The sequence below is a fragment of the Microcaecilia unicolor genome, chromosome 8 (assembly GCF_901765095.1).
Source record: "Microcaecilia unicolor chromosome 8, aMicUni1.1, whole genome shotgun sequence".
NCBI lineage: Eukaryota > Metazoa > Chordata > Amphibia > Gymnophiona > Siphonopidae > Microcaecilia > Microcaecilia unicolor.
The window spans coordinates 16,804,943-16,827,091 of record NC_044038.1 but is presented as its reverse complement, the minus strand read 5'-3'; the positions used below and the strand labels follow the sequence as shown (position 1 = coordinate 16,827,091).

At 44.8% G+C, this 22,149-nt stretch overlaps 1 protein-coding gene across 1 annotated transcript in view; it reads left to right on the top strand.

Annotated features, from left to right (window-relative positions):
- EIF3B (eukaryotic translation initiation factor 3 subunit B) overlaps window positions 1-22,149 on the top strand; it is a 52,754-nt gene that overhangs the window by 17,762 nt on the left and 12,843 nt on the right. Inside the window, exons 7-12 of the mRNA XM_030211102.1 lie at window positions 10,676-10,807; window positions 10,926-10,992; window positions 12,802-12,848; window positions 13,591-13,801; window positions 14,256-14,328; window positions 20,737-20,859. Coding sequence (XP_030066962.1) covers window positions 10,676-10,807; window positions 10,926-10,992; window positions 12,802-12,848; window positions 13,591-13,801; window positions 14,256-14,328; window positions 20,737-20,859 — 653 coding nt within the window. The remainder of the gene's footprint in view (window positions 1-10,675; window positions 10,808-10,925; window positions 10,993-12,801; window positions 12,849-13,590; window positions 13,802-14,255; window positions 14,329-20,736; window positions 20,860-22,149) is intronic.

The following is a 22,149-nucleotide window of genomic DNA, read 5'->3' as shown; positions in this document are numbered from 1 at the left end:
GCACTATGGTTGTATGTCTCTACAAGCTCAAAAGGACCACCTGAACAGACTTTGAAATCATTATGAAGTGGAGAAGGGACCCAAAATGAAGAGCATCCTCTGTGTAGAGATCAGCCAACCCTGAGCATTCCAGATAATTCTCTTTGGTGGAAGTTTCATCCACCTCCCTGCAGGGTATCCTTTGAGTCCACTTAAACAAGAAACCTGCAAAACTCCTTGAAAGTTCCCAGGTCCAAAGCACAGTCGTTGTCTGAATGCTCGCATAGGCTTGATGAAGAAGTGTTCTTCGACCTCTTTCTTCAAAAGCAGATACACAAGCACGTATCCAGGTGCAGGCCCACATAGCTGTCTTCGGTGCAGTCAGCTCTATCAAAAAGATTATATTGATGACCTGTTTCAGTCCATTGTTGGTGCCGTCAATATGGTGCATGCACAGCACAGATCATATTCAGATTCAGCACAGGATCTCTTTCATACTGATAGTGCAGGTCTAGCTCAGGACTCTGGCTGTCCATTCATCCTCTGTCCTCCCCTACGCATCTGCCAGCTGGTCAGCCTTTGACGTTTTCAACTGTAGTGCTTGTTACAATAGCAGGTAATTTCTGTCTGTTTGCCACCCATTCTAGAACACAGCTTCTTTCCTTCCTGCAAAAAATATTAATGGATTTGTTATGAGGTATCAGCAACCCAGTGCTACACTGTCTCAATCAACTGGTATAATGCCTGCACAGAGAGAGACTCGCTTTCTACTTCACATTCAGAGCATCAAGGAAGCCATTTGTTCCACTCTCCCCTTGCTGTGAAATCTGACAAGATACTTGGAAAATGTTATAGATGTGGATTTAATTCTTCTAGAAGCAGAGGAGTACTTTGTAGGGATTCTGTCTAATCTTTTTCCCCTCCAGCATGGAATGAGCTCTCCTATGAGGACATCTACCCAAGATTTGTTCAACACATGGCAATAAAAGTTTCATTCCACTGTTGTTCTTGCCATTCATAAAAGCCAAGAAGGTTATGATTACTATACCAATTCATGGCTGCCCGCCTACTAGAACAGTGGCTCTGTGTGGTAGAGTCCACTTACTATTTAGCCTGCTTCCAAAAATGCTAGATGTGAAATATAAGGTACATCGGCTCTGGGTTTTAATAAAGTTCAACTTTGGCTCTCCTCTGTGGTTATTGAGTCAGCCATGACTAAAGTGAGGAATTGAAGAGAAATGTCAAACACATCTGATTAAGACTCCATGATCTTATATCTTTTGGGTAAAAAGGCTTTATAGGGGACAGTGCCATCTGCTTATACTTCAACTTACCAGCTCTGTATGGTGCAATATATGCATACCATCTTTCAAAAGATGCAGTTTCTTGCCTAGAGCCTGTCACCACATGTGCAGACAGCAGCTATTCTATCAGAAGCAGATGAGTGTAGAACCCATCTTATACGTACAGCTTATGAGGCGTTTGACGCCTCGTAAAGGATTTCAACTTCACCACTTCAGCCAGATATTTGGCATGGTATGTGCTGCCAGCCTATAAAACTGGCAGATGCTCCATTTATTTGGTACTTGTATCCCACATAATCCGAATACAATTATTCAGCTCTATGTGGCTTACACAGATAATAAACAGTGCAAGTTCACGTATAATGTTATGAAAACTGTAAGAGCTAAATGAACATTCTTGAAAAAGTAGCTGCAAGGAGAAAGATCTTGGCTATAACCGATTTCAACAATGAAGGAATTTATTGAAAAGAAAAGCCTGCAAGAATTTGTGAAAGGTCAGATGGTTATTGAGTTGTCTTATTGGAAACTTATTTGAAGTAGGCCATAGATATCATTAAGGATTACTGCTAGACTTTTTAATGCACTTGTCTGCGGTACCACCACTGTCTGCATCATCCTTTTGGATGAATAATTGCCTCCAGTACTGTAAAATTTTGAATCTATTGAAGCTGCCTCATGAAGGAAACCAATACTAAATCCTGCTTTCACCAAGCCTCCTCAGTGTGAAAGAGGGCAAGCAAAGCAGCTATATGCTTTGACTCCTACAGTCAAAGCCAGTGTCCTTCCAAAATATGCACCCTACTGGAAGGGCAAAAGTGTTGGGTACACTTCTTTCTTCAGCGGTAGGAACAGATTACTATGGATGCTTGGATTGTCAGCATCATAAAGACAGGCTACTTCTAACGGTTCCAAACTCTGCCATCAGATCGCACTCTACTGTGGTCTCGGCTACATCAGTCACATACCTGTCTGCTTCAGGAAGTCAGTCTGTCTCTTCCTGCAGCTCAGTACAATAGAGCTTTTTCTGCCTCAAGACAGAAACCAAATACATTTAATCCCCAACAAGGCAGGAGTCCTATGTCCTGTATTAGATTTCAATAATCTCAATCTTCCTTTTAGGAGTAAAAGTTCAAAATGAATACTCTTCCCTCTCTTCTCCCCTGTTTGAAGAAGGGTGACTAGCTGAACACAATGGATTTCAGAAGGGCATACCCACACATACCAGTGTATCCATTGTGCAGAAGTACCTCCTCTTCCTTCTCTACATAATCGTTGCCAATGAGAGATCCTTTGTCAGCCTCTCTTCATCAGTCTAAAGACTTCACTAAATGTCTCAAAGTGATGCCCATATCTCGACAACTGGCTTCCGGCAGTTTCCTTGGAAAACCTAGTTCTAGCCTTTTAGAGGAAAAACAGTTCACCTGCTTTAGAGCCTAGGATTCATTCTTGACCTTGAACCCTACAAATAGGTTTTTCGTTATTAGGGGCTATTTTGGGCACATTACAAGCAGAGGCTTCCTACCATTGGAAACGTTAGTGATTCATGTCCAAAACATTCAGGCTTGTACCACCATGGAACCAGGACCTACTTACAGATATTGGGCCATATGGTAGTACATTTGGCCCTGTTTGTCACCTGAAAATGAGGAGGCTTCAATGGGGTTTTGGTTCCTTTGGAACCAGCATACCCAGCCTCTCATCAGCTATGCCTTGTCAGTTTTGCTACAAACCATGCTGCAGTAGTAGGTGTTCAAATGAAACTTGTTTGCTGGTGTCCCATTTCACCACTCTAATATCACTTAGGTAGTAACAGATGTCTCCAACACTGGTCAAGGAGCCTGCTGCTCATTTGCTGTCTCTAGATAGAATTTTCTCATCCAGATAGTGGCTTCTTGAGGTATTCCCAAGTCTTAAAGATTTTTTTCTTGAAGTCTAGATATCACAGCTTTTGAATAAACCATCCCTGTTTGTGCCCTAATATTTAACCACACCATCTGTTTCTGATACCACTCCCTTAATTTATAAGCACCAGGTCCAGTATTGCTGTCTCTTATGTGGGTTCTGTTAGCCATAATTCTGGATTATAAAACAACTGGGATGTCCATTCAACACCCAGCAGATTGAAATTACTTAACTGTAGCATTTCCTTTCCTTCTACCTGTGAAGGCCTCTATATCCCACCACCTTAAATAGATGTTCCAGTTCCTCTTAGAACCATAGAAACATGAAGGCAGATAAGGGCAAAATGTCCCATCCAGCCTGCCCATCCTCAGTAACCACTAACTGTTCCTTTTCCTAAGGGATCCCACATGCCTGTTCCACGCTTTCTTAAATTTTGACACAACCCTAGTCTCAACGAACTCCACCGGGAGGCCATTCCAAGTATCCACCACCCTTTCTGTGAAAGAGTATTTTCTTAGATTCCTTCTATGCCTATTTCCTCTTAACTTCATCTTATGCCCCCTCATTCCAGAGTTTTCCTTCATTTGAAAAAGGCTCACCTCCTGTACATTAACACCACTGAGGTATTTAAATGTCTCTATCATATCTCCCCTCTCCTGTCTCTCTTCCAGTGTATACATGTTGAGGTTCAAAAGCCTGTCCCTATATGTTTTATGACCAAGACTGCTTAACTAATTTTGTAGCTGCCCTCTTGAACAATTCCATCCTGTTTATATCTTTCTGTAGGTGCAGTCTCCAGAATTGCACACAGTACATGGGGCCTCACCAGAGACTTACCGGCACTATCACCTCTTTTTTTTTTTTTTTTTTTCCTGCTGGTCATCCATCTCCTTATGCACCCAAGCATCGTTATGGCTTTGACTGTTGCTTTTTCTACCTGTTTGGAGACCTAAAGTCATCAAACACAATCACCCCCAAGTCTTGCTCTTCTTTTGTACACATAAGCTCTTCACCCCCTATATTGTACCATTCCCTTGGATTCTTGTAACCCAAGTGCATGACCCTGCGTTTGTTAGCATTAAATCTTAGTTGCCAATTACTGGACCATTCTTCAAGCTTCGCTAGATCCTTCCTCATGCCATCCACACCCTCCGGGGTATCCACCCTATTACAGAGTTTGGTATCATCTGCAAAGAGACTAATCTTACTAGACAGCCCTTCTGCAGTATCACTCGCAAAGATGTAAAAAAGAGCTGGCCCCAGGACCGACTCCTGCGGTACACCACTGATAACATCCCTTTCCAGTTCTGTCTTCTTACTTCATAAGCCCAGTGCTTCTGTTTTTGTAATATTTTGTTCATACAGTGACACTCCTGTTCCCTTTTCCCTTCCTTCTCTACCCTGTTCTTAGGCTGATATGAAACTTGGAGATTACTTTTGGGTCCAGTTAAGGAGAAATTAGACCTTACCTGCTAATTTGCTTTCCTTTAGTCCCTCCGGACCGGCCCAGGATTGGACTGATGGGTTGTGCACGCCTACCAGCAGGTGGAGACTGAGAAAAAAAACTCTGACTCTAGAGAGCCAATGAGAGCCCTGGTCCTGTGACCCTAGCCTCAGTATTTGAATAACCAAGCAGAAAGGAAAAGAAGGACCTATATTCTGTGCCCTGAGGAATTTAAGCAGCCAGGAAGCACAAGAGAAACCAACGTGCTTAAACTACGGCTTCGCCGTGACACTGGGCGCACCAACAACTCGGTTCAGAGCCGTGGCATGGCCAATTATGTACAGAAATGTGTATCCCATAAACTGTGCAAGTTGTATAATATTATGAACTGAATAAACAGAGAACTTGCAAAACATTTAACTTGTAGAACATAATGTATTTCTTATAGACCATAATGTATCTCCTTTAACTGTCTAACTAGCAGAACAGCTCTGTAGACGACAGTTGCATCTCTGTACACAGTAAAGTTGAGAACCATAGAACACGGGAGGGTCCTGGGCCGGTCCGGAGGGACTAAAGGAAAGCAAATTAGCAGGTAAGGTCTAATTTCTCCTTCCTTAGCGTCCCTCCGGACCGGCCCAGGATTGGACTGATGGGACGTAACAAAGCAGTAGTCCTAAGGGAGGGACCCCAGCAAACCCGCTGTGAGTACGCGAGATGCAAAGACGGTCTCCTGATGACACTGTACATCTAGCCTGTAATGCTTAGAGAACAAATGAAGTGACGACCAAGTCGCCGCCTTACAGATCTCTGCTGGAGGCACCAAGGAACACTCCGCCCACGAGGCTGCCTGCCCCCGGGTAGAATGAGCTTTAAGTGCTGCCGGAACTGGTCTGTCTGCTAAGAGATAAGCAGACGCTATCATTTCTTTGATCCACCGAGACAAAGTAGGCTTAGAAGCTGCCAGGCCCTTGCGGTGACCAGCAAACAGCAGAAAGAGGCGGTCTGAGCGACGAAAGTCCTCCGTAACCGCAAGATACCGTTTAAGTACTCTCCTAACATCCAGAGTATGCAACTTTCGCTGCTCCTGCGTTCCAGATGAGGATCCCAGAATAGGAAGAAAAACCGACTGGGACATATGAAACCGAGATAGTACCTTGGGCAAAAAGGAAGGAACCGGCCGAAGGACCACTCGCTCTTTAGAAAATTCCAGAAATGGAGATCTACAGGAAAAAGCTTGCAACTCTGAGACTCTTCTAGCTGACGCGATAGCCACCAAAAACACCGTCTTAAGCGTTAAATCCTTCAGAGAACATGCTTGTAAAGGCTCAAAAGGAGGCTTTGTCAGCGACGAAAGCACCAGATTAAGGTCCCAAGATGGAAAAACCGATCTGACTGGAGGACGAAGAAGGCTGACCCCCTTCAAAAAAACGAGCCACCTCGGGAAGAGTAGCCAAAGACTTACCCCTTATTCTACCTCTGAAACAGGACAGAGCTGCCGCCTGCACCTTCAGCGACGAAAGAGAGAGCCCCTTATCAAAACCTCGCTGTAAAAAGTCTAACATCTGAGGTACTGACGCTCGAAAGGGAACAATGTCAGCTTCTGCACACCAATCCTCAAAGATTCTCCACGTGCGAATATAGTTTAGAGAGGTGGAACGGCGACGAGACTGCAGCATGGTAGAAATCACTGGCGTTGCAAATCCTCGCTTAGTTAAACGAGCTCGTTCAAGAGCCAAGCCGTAAGACAAAATCGAGCTGGATCTGGATGCGAAACTGGTCCTTGAACCAGCAAAGTCTTGTGTGCCGGAAGACGAAGAGGAGACGCCACGGACAGACGCTGGAGATCCGCGTACCAAGGACGCCGAGGCCAGTCCGGTGCCACCAAAATGATCGGCCCCCCGTGGTCTTCGATCTTCTGTAGGAGACGACCTATTAGTGGCCATGGAGGAAACGCGTAAAGAAGGCCGGAGGGCCACTGCTGCAAGAGGGCGTCTACCCCTGCCGCCCTTACATCTTTTCGGCGACTGAAGAAGCGAGGAACTTTGGAGTTGAGCCTGGAGGCGAAGAGATCTAGTACTGGAAGACCCCAGCGCTGTACTATCAACTGAAACGCCCGATCGCTCAGAGCCCATTCCCCGGGATCGAGAGTGTGACGACTGAGGAAGTCTGCTTGCACGTTGTCCACTCCTGCCACATGCGAGGCTGAGATGGCCGTGAGGTGAATCTCCGCCCACGCCAGAAGACTCTCCGCTTCCCGACACAGGAGACGGCACCTCGTACCTCCCTGGCAGTTGATGTAGGCTACTGCCGAGGGGTTGTCCGAGAGAACTCGCACAGCTGTGCCCTCCAGAAGAGAACCGAAGTGGAGCAGAGCTAACCGAATCGCCCTGGTCTCCAGAAAGTTGATGGATTGACCTGCTTCCAGCGGCGACCAGAGGCCCTGAGCCCACTTGTCCAGGCAATGAGCCCCCCAGCCCCGGAGACTGGCATCTGTTGTTAGAGGTATCCACCGCGGAAGCTCCAACGGCATCCCCACAGTGAGATTCTGCATCCGTAGCCACCAAAACAGAGAGATTCGCTCCCGGAGCCGCAAAGGCAGTCTCATCAGAAGGGAATCTGTTTGAGCAGACCACCGGGCCAGGAGAGACCACTGAAGAGATCTCATGTGAGCTCTGGCCCAGGGAACTACTTCTATCGAGGCAGCCATGGAACCGAGAACCTGAAGATAGTCTCGCGCACAAGGTACTTTCAGATGCATCAAATTCAGAATTTGAGACCGGAGCTTTAGGATTCTGCCCTGCGGAAGAAAAACTCGACCCCTCGCAGTATCGAAGGTGACCCCCAAATACTCTAGAGACTGAGAGGGAACCAAACGGCTCTTGGCTATGTTCACCACCCAACCTAGGGACTGCAGGAACGTTACTACTCGCTCCGTGACCTGACAACTTTCTTGATAAGACTTTGCCCGTATCAACCAGTCGTCCAGGTAGGGATGAACCAAAATCCCTTCCTTCCTGAGAGCCGCTGCAACCACGACCATCACTTTGGTAAATGTGCGCGGCGCCGTCGCCAGGCCGAAAGGCAGAGCGCGAAACTGATAATGCCGGCCTAGAATTGCAAAACGCAAAAACTTGTGGTGAGCAGGACGAATGGGAATATGCAAATAGGCCTCCGTCAGGTCCAAGGCTGTTAAATACTCTCCCTTGCGCACTGCTACTATGACTGACCGAAGGGTCTCCATACGGAAACTGGTGACCTTGAGAGCGCGATTGACAGCTTTGAGGTCGAGAATAGGATGATGGGAGTCCTCCTTTTTGGGCACCACAAAGTAAATGGAATACCGACCTCGCTTGTACTCGGCAGGAGGAACTGGATAAATCGCCTGAAGATCTAAGAGCCTCTGTAGAGTCTCCCGAACCGCACGCGCTTTGAGGGGAGAGCGACAGGGAGACTCCAGAAAGGCGTCTGAAATAGGCCTTGCAAATTCTAAGGCATATCCGTCTCGAACCACCTCCAAGACCCACTGATCTGATGTAATGTGGGCCCACCTCTGATAAAACTGAGAAAGCCGAGCTCCGACAGGTACCAGAGAAGGGGCCCTCGCACCTTCATTGGGAAGTACGCGCAGGGGAGCGAAAATTGCCGCTTGAGAATCTGCCTCCTCTGCGGTAACCTCGAAAGGACTGGTTCCTGGTAAAGAAATGCGATCTCTGAGGCTGAGAAGCTTTATCAGGCTGAAATCTACGGAAAGACCTTAGCCTACCACGTCCAAACAAGGCACCCCGACTGGACAGGCGAGGCCGATCTTCAGGGAGACGAGGCACCTTAGAGTCTCCTAGGGAGTGAACCAATTTGTCCAAATCCTCTCCAAACAAAAAAGAACCCCTAAAGGGAAATTTACTTAACTTAGACTTGGAGGCCGCATCTGCCGACCAACCTTTCAACCAAAGAGAGCGGCGAGCTGCAACTCCCAGGGCCAAAGATTTAGAAGATGCCCTCAACAGGTCATACAGAGCATCGGCTAGAAAAGCAGAGCCCGTTTCAATCTTTGCCACCTCGACATCTATAGCTGCGAGATCATCCGAAGATCTATCCAGGACTCTCTCGGCCCAACGAAAACAGGCCCTGGCCACTAAAGATCCGCAAATGGCCGCCTGTACTGCCAAAGAGGAAACCTCAAAATTATGCTTCAAAAGAGAGTCCAAACGCCTGTCTTGCGTATCTTTAAGCGCCGTTCCTCCATCTACTGGGACTGTGTTGCGTTTAGTAACCGCAGAGACCACAGCATCAACCACTGGGAGCTTAAGAAGTGCTTTATCAGCTTCGGGCACCGGATATAGACGAGACATAGATCTAGTAGGCCGAAAAGCAGCATCCGGGACCTCCCACTGCGCTTTAATGACATCCCAAATGTCCTCATGCATAGGAAAGGTCTTGCTGGAAGCCCTAGAGCCCTTAACCAACAAATCAACCTTTCGGACTTGTGAAGCTGGAGGCTGATCATCAAAATTTAAAGTAGTAGCCACCATAGCAATAAGATCCTGTAAATCTTCCTTATGAAACACTCTAGCCACCGAGGGATCTTCCCCCTGGCCCAAAGGAACAGTGTCAGGATCTAAAGAGGAAGGATCCTCCCAAGCCAGCTCATTAAGTGCCGGTCCTAAGTCTTCCTCTTCCTCCAAAAAAGGCATGTCTGAACTATGCTCTGGTACCAGATCTGAAGGAAACTCACATGTCCTAGGCTTAGCTGCAGTAGGAACCGAACTGCCCATAGCCCCTGACAGCCCCGCTGTAGCCCCTGCCAGCCCCGCTGCTGAACTCTCTCGCTGCATCAGGAAGGCCTGGTACATCTGAATAACAAACTCAGGGGGAAAACCTCCTCCCTGAGTGGCTGTCGAATGTACCAGGACCTCCGTATTTAAATCTCCCAAAATCGCGGAGTTTAAAGGGCCAGACGCGGCACCCGACGTTGAAGGAGCAGGAGACAAAATGGCCGCCGTTCGCGCCACTTTCGCTGCGGGCGCTTCAAGAAGTAAGCCAGAGGCCTCCGAACTAGGAGCGAGGGAGCGCGACGGCGAAATCGGAACCCCCGACGGAACCGAAGACAAAGTCGGCGGAGGAAGAGAAACAGCGGGCATGTCAAGCGCTGTACAAAATTTACAGGCGCCGGAGGCATTAACCCCCCGACGCTGACAGACTGCACATCTTTTCAACTTTTCCGCCATCGCGGAAACAAGCGAGCACTCGCGAGAAAGCGGCAACGCGGTTCGCGCCTTTTTAAACAGCCTATTTAGCAGCTAAAAGAACCCCGAGGGCTGACAGGAGCAATAAAAGGGTACTGGCTTGCCTTCGTTCGCTTCCCCTATCTCGTAGCTCTTTTTCTTTTTTCTTTTTTTTTTTTTTTAAACAGGTGCTGAAAACCCCACACAAAGTTGAAACCAGAGCTGCCTGACAGAGCTGCCTGCTCGTTAAGTCAGCGGGGAACAGATAACTCAGCTGTTCAGTTCTTTTTTTTTTTTTTTTTTTTTTAAACACTGGCTGCCTCTCCCAAAGGCAATACTCCTTTACAATGAAAGGGTAGCCCTTCCCTTAATTATTAATAATGCCGTTAGAGGATACACCAGAAGGGAGATGGGGAGGAAATAGGGGGGAGGGACTCGGGGCACCCGAGTTTAACACCCCAGAGGCTGAACACTAAGGCACTTAGTATCAGGAATGACCTCAATAAAATTCCTGGGCACAGAAGAACCAATAAAGAAAATATCTACAAATACCAAAAAGAGAGACTAATAGGCTCACGTCCTACCTGCTGGGAGACTGAGAAAATACTGGGGCTAGGGTCACATGACCAGGGCTCTCATTGGCTCTCTAGAGTCAGAGTTTTTTTCTCAGTCTCCACCTGCTGGTAGGCGTGCACAACCCATCAGTCCAATCCTGGGCCGGTCCGGAGGGACGCTAAGGAATGTGATTTTAAACTTTGCATTGAATATTTTTGTACTTAGCAGACAGAACTAGTTCATTGTTCCTGTCATTTCTTTTCCAGGTACCTGGTAACATTTAGCCCTCTAATGGACACAAAGGATGACCCACAGGCCATCATTATTTGGGATACACTTACTGGACAAAAGAGAAGAGGATTCCATTGTGAAAGTTCAGCCCACTGGCCTATTTTTAAGTATGTTGCGTATTAATGAGATTTCAGTATATATCAATTGAGCTTTCTTACATATTAGAATTTTTAAAGCCCTAAAATGTTTTTTGCTTTTTTTTTTAATTTTTAAAAAAATTCTCAGATGGAGCCATGATGGTAAATTCTTTGCTCGGATGACCTTAGACACCCTCAGCATCTATGAAACACCTGTAAGTGACTTCCTTTGTATGTGAAGGCCTCACTCAGTCCTTAGGAAAAGGAAAACAGACACAGCACACACATAAATCCTCAAGAAATTAAAATGGCACTGCTTTGGTAAAATGGGAAATCTTTCCAATTATTTTGGAAAGTTTTGGGGGATGGAGCATGGAGGAGTAATTGTGTTATTTTTGGAATGCCATGGGTTTAACTTGTGTGTTTCTTTATATATTAGAATTAGTTTGAAGGTGTTCTAGTTCAGGTTGTTCCACTCTGCAATGGCTGATGTTTACAGTTTGAAGGCCTATGTGTAGATTATGTATAGTTGATTTTGTTTCTTTCTTTGTCTCTGGGGTGAACCTTCGATTAAATTGATCCATAAGTATGGTTCTCTCCCTTAAGTTTATTGCAGCTGTTCCATGGAGTAGGAATGTGCTGTCATGAAAACATCAGTCCAGTTGTATTGTCCTGTGTCATTCCAGAAGTGCCTGTTCTGAGAAAACAGGTTTATTATTGCAGTGTCTGTTCCTATCTCCTGTTTTGGTTTAATTTTCATCTGGGGTGCAGCAGCAAAGTTGCTTCTATTTGCATAATTTTTACTTCTGCACCACTGGTTGAAAACAAATGGGTCATTCCTATTTTAACACATCCTTTAAAAGCAAAGTTCTTTTAAGAAATAAAACTTTAAGAGGTGTACCATATTTAAACAGGCATTGTTAAATAACCTCCAATACATTTAGGGGCCTGTTCACTAAGATGTGCTAAGGCTTTGCTTACAATGTGCATTAGGCCCAGAACATCTATAGAAAGTGTTGTGTGTTCCCAGCATTTTTGGGAGGACTGCCGTGCCGCCATACACAGAACAAAATTTGTACTACAGATAATGTGGAACATAGCTGACTATACTTCTTGAAGGGTATCTGACTGTACTGTGTTAATCTGCTGCATTAGCTGTTAGTGTAGAGGTCATTACAATTTGCTAACTGCAAAGGCAAGTCATCCCTTCCTTCATCTGCAGAATAGTAATGTCTATATTAACTGCTTCATGCTATTAGTTAATGTGGTACACACTGTTAGCACTCTTTAATTCCTGTGTTAAACAGCCAATGCAGTTTAGTAAATAGGCACTTTACTATTAAATTATTTTTGAATCTGTATGGTGTGTGTTTTGCTCAATGGTTCCTTTGTCCTTTATCTTCCAACTCAGTCAGAAATAACACTGTGATTCTGGTTCCATGAGTATTCATTTGTGGTTATTTGTACCGTTTCCTCCTGTTTTAATAGTGAGTCTGTTTACCTAGTGTGGACGCACACATGTATGTGTTTGTATATATGTATGTAAAATCTACCTGTCTCTTTCCTCCAGGGACCTGTAAATGCTTCCTTTTATAATATTCCTAGTAATGGCAGGACTCTTTCTCTTTTAAAAAAAAAAAAAAAAAGTTAAGATTTTATTGGCCACCATACATGATAATATCCTGGGATTAGTAGAGGTTGCCTTGCATATGTGCTTAAGCCATAAATGGTCTCCATCACATTGATTACCAGAAGGTTTGACTTGATTTGACTGTATCACTGATGCTTTGCTTGTGAGTTCTGTATATCTGGTTGCACGTGCTTAGTATTTAGCAGTCCAATAAAGCATGTGCTCTCTGACTTTACCAATGGGGCAAACAGATTTAAAATCTCCAAAAGGAATTTTCTGGAGACAGTCTGTTTTACTGTCAGTCATTATTAGTATGCAGCAGTTGAAAAAGAAATTTGCAAGTAGAAATCAATATTGCCAAGCCTTTTTAATCATTTTTGTTTCTTGTTTGCAGTCCATGGGTTTGTTGGACAAAAAGAGCTTGAAGATCACAGGGATAAAGTGAGTCCCAGTTCCTCTTGTTGTGAAGTGCTTCACCTATTTTTGCCACTATCAGCCTGTCTACCATTACTGTTGTCTAGGTTAGCACTGAAACTGCTGCCACAGATTTTCCATTTCCCACTGTGGCCTTTGTTATCCTGGGAGCTTAAAGCATCATTTTGCCATGCACGTGGTAGATTACAGTGGAAAGAGTCTATTAAACACATGGAAACTGATTCTTCTGAGGAAGAACCTTTTTTTTTTTTATTTTCCCCATCGGAGAGGAGAGCACAGGAAGGAAAACTTTTACTTTGGATGACAAAAGCATAAGGAAAACACTTGGTCTGACCAAGAAGTAATACCAAGAAGGAAGCTATTCTTACTACTCTGATCTTTAATCAGATGTTCACTATTGCCTTATACACTGCTGGATATGGCTAATGTAGCCAGATAGTACAGTTCTAAGGCAATGTTGTTTGCATATTTAGTTTTGCGTATATGCTTCTCCTTTTTCTTTGCATTACTTTTTGCCCTGACCCCCTCCTTTCAAAAAATGGTTAAATTGTGCCTTTTTTTTTTAACAGTGGTAATTAAAGGTATATAAACAAAACATCTCATACTTTTAACTTCCCCCTCCATCCTGTATCCTCCAATATGAGAACTACTCACCCATCCACCTCATTTTGTAAAAGTTTTTTATTTTGGCACATGAAGGATGTGAACATATCAAAATGTCTTAAATGCCTTTTCCTCTTCCATTCAGGGATTTCTCATGGTCTCCAGGTGGGAATATCATTGCATTCTGGGTACCAGAGGACAAAGATATCCCAGCTAGAGTGACTCTTATGCAGCTTCCATCAAGACAAGAAATCAGAGTGCGTAACTTGTTCAATGTGGTAGACTGCAAGCTCCACTGGCAAAAGAATGGGGATTACTTGTGTGTAAAGGTAGACAGGACGCCTAAAGGTACACAGGTATGTGCATGTTTCCACTGGGTTTTTGTTTATCTGTTTCTGCTGTATTTTATGTGTTTGAAATTGTAGTAACCAGGAATAAGGTTTTAGGATTGGTGGGTTAACCGATCTTGAAACAAATTACTTTAAAAATTCTTTTATTGGTGATAAACAGTGAAACAAAACCATACAAAAGTAAGCGTATTCAGATGTCTCAAAACAAATCAATAAGTTAAACTTATAAAACCATTTCACACTGGTAACGTCAGCAGCTGCATTAGTTTCACTGTGAACAGGCTAGCTTTTTCCCCCACTGCTCTTGCTTAACAGTACAAACCTTTCTCTTAACCTTGGGCCCTTCCTTAGACATTAGCTGCTGTTCTGTTTTGAAGGAGTTACAGTACCTAATAGCTATTGCTGTGAAACTAGTTTGCTTACAGTCTGAAGTATTTATCTTTTCTCCCTTTTTTGGTAGGGCGTGGTGACCAATTTTGAGATCTTCCGAATGAGAGAGAAACAGGTTCCAGTTGATGTGGTAGAAATGAAAGGTACATTGTATGTTACGTATGACCTGATTTGGATGGAATTATTTTGTTCCATAAGCTGTTGTTTCTGTTACATATATTTCTACTATTTCAAAGACCATTTACTTTTTTTTTGGGGGGGGGGGGGGGGGGGGGGGATAATGTTATTCAGTAAGCCTTCCACTAATTGTGACATATACAGATAACTTATTTTGTACCTGGGGCATGGAGAGTTAAGTGAATAGCCCAGAGTTTCAGGTAACTGCAGTAGTAATCAAACTTGGTTCCCCTGGTTTTCAGGCCACTGCACTAACCGTTAGGCTACTCCTCTACTCCACAGAAAATAATTTGTACTTGGGAGGGTGTGACGTTGTGCATATTTCCTGGACAGGCGTAAATATTTTTATTAGTTTTTTTTTTTTTTCAAAGAAATTCAACCAAAAGCAGTGTACACAAATATAACCCAGGCATAAACAGTTACAACAGGGTGTTTTATCATGTGTATTTATGTTCATTGTTAACAACATGCAGTTTTTTGGTGAGAGTTTATAAGAACACAAAAAAGCAAAACAGGATATTAGCAATTATTAGGAGAAGGATGCACAACAAGACCAAAATTATTATAATGCCTTTCTATGGCTCCATGGTGTGACCTCACCTTGAGTCTTGTGTTCAATTCTAATTGCTGTACATCAAACAAGATATAGCGGAGTTAGAAAAGGTTCAAAGAAGAATGAGATACAGGGGATGGAACTACTCCTGTATGAGGAAAGGCTGAAGAGGTTAGGGTTCTTCAGCTTGGAAAAGAGACAGCTGAGGGGGGGGGGGGGGATATGATTGAGGTCCACAGAATCCTGAGGTTGGTGGAGGGGAATCCAATTTCTTTTCACTAATTCAAAATGTACAAAGACCAGGGGGCACTGAAATTGCATGGAAATACTATTAAAACAAATAGGAGGAAATATTTTTCCTTGTCATCAAGACCAGACCAGATCAGACCAATGGGTTATGTTCACCAACCATTGGAAGGAGACAGAGAAAATAGTCCCAAGTGCTTTGCCCCTTAAGGGCATTGTGCAGCCTGGAATGCTCACTGTCTCCTAGCGGATGGTGAATGGATTGTGTAGCTTCTCTCTGGTGCTTGGCTGGTAGCCTGTGCTTTGGCTTGTCCAGGTGGCGGTTGAGCAGGGGGTTTATGGCTTAATGCCTTCTGCTTTTGTCTGCTATGGATGATATCCGATGGTTCCGGGTCCCACATCCCTCAGCTGGGGTGACAGCTAGTGGTACTGACTCCCTCCTCCTCCCCCCCCCGCCCCCCCCACGAGCCACTTTGGCCTTCGATGGTGTCCTTAATAAGCGCTTGGGGTGCATGGTTGACTGGTGACCAGTTAACAGCAAGTAAATCTCTATTTTGTTTCTGTGCAAGTCTTAACTTTTTGTGCCTACTTCTAAGTTATTTTGTGAATGCATGACTGACTTGGAAGTAAACCGCACCACAAGAAAAAAAAATTGAAATCTTATTTTTTAATTTTTACTTTGCTTCCTCCCAGGGATTTTTGTAACCTCTCTTTCATTTTTCCTTCGTCTTTCCTGCACTCCTTACGACAGTTGTTCTTTTGACGGGGATGGCTGCTCGTCACTTTTCCTTTCGGGTTCCTTTCCAGGGTCGACCCTTGCTCCACCTCGGGCTGTCGACCCTTGCTCCGCCTGTAGGGTTGGGGTTGCCTCTTCCTCCTTCTGTTGATGTGGAATCCTACATGCCTGGATGTTGACCCTTGCTCCATCTTCTGGATGTTGGAGCTTGCTCCATCTTTCGAGGTCCAGTTGGGTTCTACCTCTGGATGTTCAGTCGTGCTCTTTTTCTGGTTTGTGCTGTTACCTTGTTCCTGGGTGTAGAGACTTGCTACATCTCTGGACGGCGAGCCTAGCCCTGACTCTGGATGTCAGGTTTTGCTTTACTGATGGCTCTGGAGCCACCTTTCATTTCTTTGCGTCTTTGCTATCTGTTGGGACTTGAGTTTTCTTGGGGATTACTTGGACCTGGGTCTGTCGCTGCATAACGAGCCTTGCTCAGAGACTCTGTGTGGTGGCTCTGCTTATTTTCCTGTTCCCTCTCTTGCAGTTAACCCTGCCCTTCTGCTACAGGTCACATGGGGTTCTTCGCTGAAGTCGTGGTGTTTTAGCTATGGTCGCCTGTGGCCGGTTCCTGTCTCTCCTAGGCAGCTATTGTGGGGTGGTCATTCCTGCACACATGGCATCCATTCTTTTTCCTCCTTTAAGAGGTCTTCTACTCTGGCGGCAGGGCGATGATGCATTCCTGGCTTGGGGGGGGGGGGGGGGGCGTAGCCCTTCCCTATCTTGGAACGTTCTTCCGTCCTTTTAGGTTGGACGTGGTTCTGCCTCCTAGTGTTGTAACTGGCTCTGCTGGTGGACTCTATTCCTATGTTCTTATTTGAGGCAATTGAGAACACCATTGCTTGGCTATTCAAAATACTGAGTATTTCGGACTGTACAATGCCCTTAAGGGGGCAGAGCACTTGGGACTGCTTTCTCTTTCTCCTTCCACTGATGGATGGACATAACCCAGAGAGATAAGAGCATAATTTCTTAAGGAAACCTTCAGACCAGTTAAGACGCTTGGTTTATGCACTCCTACCAGCAAAGGGAGACTGAGAAATACTGAAGTTTGCACACTGTATATGTATCCTGTGCAGAACCCTAGCCAGCTAGTATAAAGATAACAAAGCAGAGTAGAAACAAAAAACCTGTCCAAACCTGTATCTGGAAACCCCAACTCAAAACTAAGGGTGCTTAAAAGAACGGGCACAACCAGTGACCCGAACTTTCCCAATCTGACACCAGAAGAAAACCAACCCTGGTAGGAGTGCATAACCCAAGCGTCTTAACTGGTCTGGAGGGTCTAGAGGACAGAAAATTAGCAGGTAAGGCCTAATTTCACCTTTTCCTTTCACTTAAAGAATATTTAAGCTCTGGAACTCGTTACATGAGGATGTGGTAACAGCAATTAGCGTATCTGGGTTTAACAAAGGTTTGGACAAGCTCCTGGAGGAAAAGTTCATAGTCTGTTATTGAGATAGACATGGGGAAGCCACTGCTTTCCCTGGGTCTGGTAGCATGGAATGTTGCTGCTGTTTGGGTTTCGGTCAGCTACTTGTCATCTGCATTGGTCACTGCTGGAAGCAGGATACTGTGCTAGATGGACCATTGGTCTGACCCAGTGTGACTATTCTTATGATGTTATGATTCTTTGGTGACAGCTGTCATAAAGAAGACTATGCTTCTGGTAGAAGGGGGCATTGCACCGAAAGATTTGCAAGACTATAAGTTGGAGGTGGCGCTGAAACAGTTGTTTGAGTTGGCATCCCTTGGACTACAGGCTACTGTCTGTAGCTCCTTTGTGGCCAGGGCATGCCTGTCGTGGCATCAGAAGGTTGCTGCTGCTTCATTACTTTCCTGATCAGGAGGTTCCTAAGTATTCCTATGGGCTCTGCTTGGAGGCGGGTCTGACTTATCTGGTGGATGTTATCTATGATCTCCTTTGCACTCATGCCCGCTGTATTTCCCTTTGTCATGGCTAGACAACATTTGTGGTCAGACCAATGGTCCATCTAGCCCAGTATGGCTATTCTTATGTTCTTAACAGGAGCTACAGCCCCCAAGCTGCACAGGGTTCTGATGCCATGACAGGATCAAAGCCCGCTGCACTAACCATTAGGCTATTCCCTTTCTTCCTAAGGTGGTTTCATCTTTTCATGTGAATCAGTCAGTTGATCTGCCTTCCTTCCGCAGGGAAGATTGTGGGTATATTTTTGCTTCCTTACATCTGGATGTCTGTAGGGTGCTCTGTAGATACTTGGAGGTTACCAACAAGTTCAGGTGATCTGACAAGTTCATCATTCTTGATCCTTCTCATAGGGTCTGGTGGCCTCCAAGTCGATGATCACTCGTTGGCTGAAGGAGTCCATACTCTCAGCCTATGTTCTGGTTGGTAGACAGACACCAAGAGCCTTGTGAGCTCACTCCACGAGAGGTACGTCTGCCTCTTATGCGGAACAGCGTTTGACTTCTCCGTCTTGAGATTTGCAGGACGGCAACCCGATCTTCCCTGCACTCCTTTACAAGACATTACAGAGTTGCCCTTGTCACGCACAAGGATGCCAAGTTTGGATCCTCTGTTTTGAAGGTGGCGGTGGCTGCTGCTTCTTTCCACCCTGTTTAGGGATTGCTTTCTTACATCCTGCTTCTTTGGAATAGTCTAGGACAACAAGGAAGGAGAAATTATGTCTTACCTGATAATTTTCTTTCCTTTTGTCATTAGGACTATTCCCGAGTCCCACCGTTTGTGAAGATTCTTTCATTTGAGGGCTGGTTGCCTTTTGGTTCCGTTTGCTCCTTCTCACCGAGTTCCTTTTTCAGGGCTGGTTTCTCTTCAGGTGCCTCTACATTTTATGGTTTGAGTTGGATGTGAAGAGAAGTTGGGGAGAGGATGATAGATATTTTCTCTGATCTACCTTCTTTTTGTCTGTCTACTGCTGGTTATTGCAAATACTGAATTGAGTGAGCTAGGTACAGGTCTTTTTGAGCACACCGCAGTTCTGAATTCTCTATCTCCACCTGCTGCTCAGTGGACACAACACCCTCTTTTCTGGTATAGTCTTAAGGACTAAATGAAAGAAAATTTATCAGGTAAGACATAATTTCTCCTTCACACTACTGTTTGGATCAGTTCACAGATTACATTTGGTCTAGCTGTGCTGGCCAGCTTGTCTTTGTGACATTTATTTATTAGGATTTATTTATGCAACTCGCATCTTCTTGATAAGCATCCATGGTGATTCACAGCTATATCTTTGTATTAAACGTGAATTTTGTCACCCTGCTAGCAGATTGAGCTAAAGAACTACTAATTAGCTGATGTTTAGGAGAAGACCCATGTAGTTCGAAAGCTATGAGACACAAAGACAATTTTGGACTGAGTTGAGCCAAGGGCATGAGCATAGGGCTTGTCAACCTGTGTGCACGTCAGTACGTTGGCCCTTAAATAGTACCAGCTACCTATTAGTTCCAGGATTATAGTGTGATGCTAACATAATAGCAAAGCAGGTTATTACTGCCATATGGAAAGCCTTCAGTTCGATTCCTCTGTTGTTTCTTCTGTTCTGGAGGCTGAAAGAAATACCGAGGGGATTGGAGGTTATAAGTATTGCTCCAGGTGGCCAGATAATGAGCCCATGATTAAAGTTCCAGATAAAACACAAGAGATGCCGTATTGGATCAGACCAAAGGCCCATTTACTCCATTTCCAACAGTGGTCAATCCAGGTCATAAGTGCCTGGTAGACTCCCCAAAAGAAGCAGAATTCCATGCTGTTTAACCCCAGGGACAAGCAGTAGCTTACCCCAGGTTTACCTTAATAGATGTTTATGGACCTTTACTCAAGGAATTCATCCAAACCTTAGTTAAACCTCATCTACATTAACTACTTTTACCACTTGCTTCAGCAATGAGTTTCTGAGGTTAACTATACATTGAGTGAAAAAAAATAGTTTCTCCTATTTATGTGGCTCATGGCATCAGATTTCAATATTTGGTTCCAATTTTGCTAAAACGGAACATGCGGAAACTACTCAGTTCAAAAATTTAAAAAAAAAAAAAATTATCCTATATAATAATTTGCACCTCCAACGTTCCATGTCTGGCTGCCTGGGTTCGTAACATCTCCTGGCTGCCTGGGTTCGTAACATCTTCTGATGTCAGCCAGCCTCCAGCGTTCCATTCCCCCTCACTGTCCCGCCCAAGCGTCAAGGCATAATGACATCAGACGGTGGAACAGTGAGAGGGAAGGGAACGCTGGAGGCGAGCTGCTGTCAGGAGGGATGTTAAGAACGGAAGCCAGCGCCAGCCAGCCAAAGAACGTTCAGGTACAAATCAAGGGGAGGAGAGAATCGCGGGACATCGAGGGGAGGGAGGGAGGGAGGAAGGGGAGGGCAGGGCAGAGGAGAATTGATGGACATGGATGGGATGGGAGGACAGTAGAGGAGAGAATGGCGGGACACGGATGGGAGGGCAAGGAAGAGGAGAATCGCTGGACATGGAGGGAAAGGGAGGGAAGAATTGCTGGACATGGAAGGGAGGGCAGGGGGAGAGAAAAAAAAAAAGCTTACATGACAGCCTTCCTAGGGCCCGTTTCATTGTTGAGGAAACAGGCATGGTTCCACTCGTATATAATAATTTTAGGGTATATAAATGCTACAGTTGGTATGTAATGCCATGTTGAATTTTCTTCTAAAATTAGCATCATTTGGATTGTGCATGAAATTTGGTGGTGACTGCTCCAGCAAAGACCATAAACAACTGCTGTGAAAAATGGGCAACTCTGTGTGTATCACTTGTGCATGTCTCCTGTTATAGATGGCATCATAGCGTTTGCATGGGAGCCCAATGGAAGCAAGTTTGCAGTCTTGCATGGTGAAGTGCCTCGAATATCAGTCTCTTTTTACCATGTGAAAAACAATGGCAAGATTGAACTCATCAGTAAGTGCAGTTTGTGTATATATATTGTAGTGGTAGAATGCCTTAATGTTGTAATTTTTTTAATTCATAACCAAGTCTGGCAGTCTGCATGTACGCTAGTATCCATTAGTTGTAGTGGAGATTCTAATGCTCACATAAAAGATTTGTCTGGCAATCTATAAGACCTAGAAGCTTTGTGGTTAGCCATGGGGAGCAGGTATAGATTAAGGCCAGTGTTGCCACAACCATGTTTCCATGTGGACCTGCCTCTGCAGTTGCTATCTTGGCTGCTTGCTCAAGAACAGCAGTAGTAGTGCTAATGTAGAAAAAGTTTGACATACAGTCTCTAGCCCTACAGAAGCCCTGTCCTTTGCTTCACACAGATTTCCTCAGGAACCTGTACAAAGGCAGGACTTCTGCAGGGCCTGCACCACATGCCATCTCTAAGGTCTCAAGCTGAACTTTTTCTATGTCATGGCTGCTACTCCTGAACAGCTACAAAAGGCAGTAGTAGGGACAATCCTGGATGTTACTGGGAAGGTTGAGATCTAGTGTTGGGGTTGGAAGCCATCCATGTACCAATGATTTTGGGGAGGGGGAGAGCCTTCTGTCCCTTTATAGAAACATAGAAACTGTAGGCAGATATCATATGGCTTATCCAGTATGCCCTTCCATGCCATCTACTCTCCCTATCACCCTTAGATAGGGAGAGTAGATGGCATGGATCCCTTAGAGATCCTATGTACTCGTCCCGTTATAAATTCAGATACTGTTTTCATTTCCACCACCCATGTGGAGGCCGTTCATGACTTCAGCACCCTTTCTGTGAAGAAGTGTTTTCCTCAGGTTACTTCTGAGTCTGTCATCTTCATCCTATGCCTCCTAGTTTCAGAGCTGCCTTTCAGTTGAAAGAAACTCGCTTTCTGTGCATTTATGCTGTGTAGGTATTTAAATTTCTTTATCATATCTCCCCTTTCCCATCTTTCTTCCAAAGTATACATATTGAGATATTTGTCTGTCCCTGTACCCTTTATGACTAAGATCACTGACCATTTTAGTAGCTGCCTTATGGACTGAATCCATTCTGTATATTTCTTTTTGAAGGTGCGGTCTCCAGACTTGTACACAGTATTCTAATTGAGGTCTCACCAGATTCTTATATAGGGGCATCCTTTTTCCTACTTGCCATTCCTCTCGCTGTGCACCCAAGCATCCTTCTAGCTTTCGCCATTGCCTTTTGGCTATCTTAAGTTCATCATCCATAAGTAATGCCATATGGGGAAAAGACCGAAGGTCCATTGAGCCCAGCAT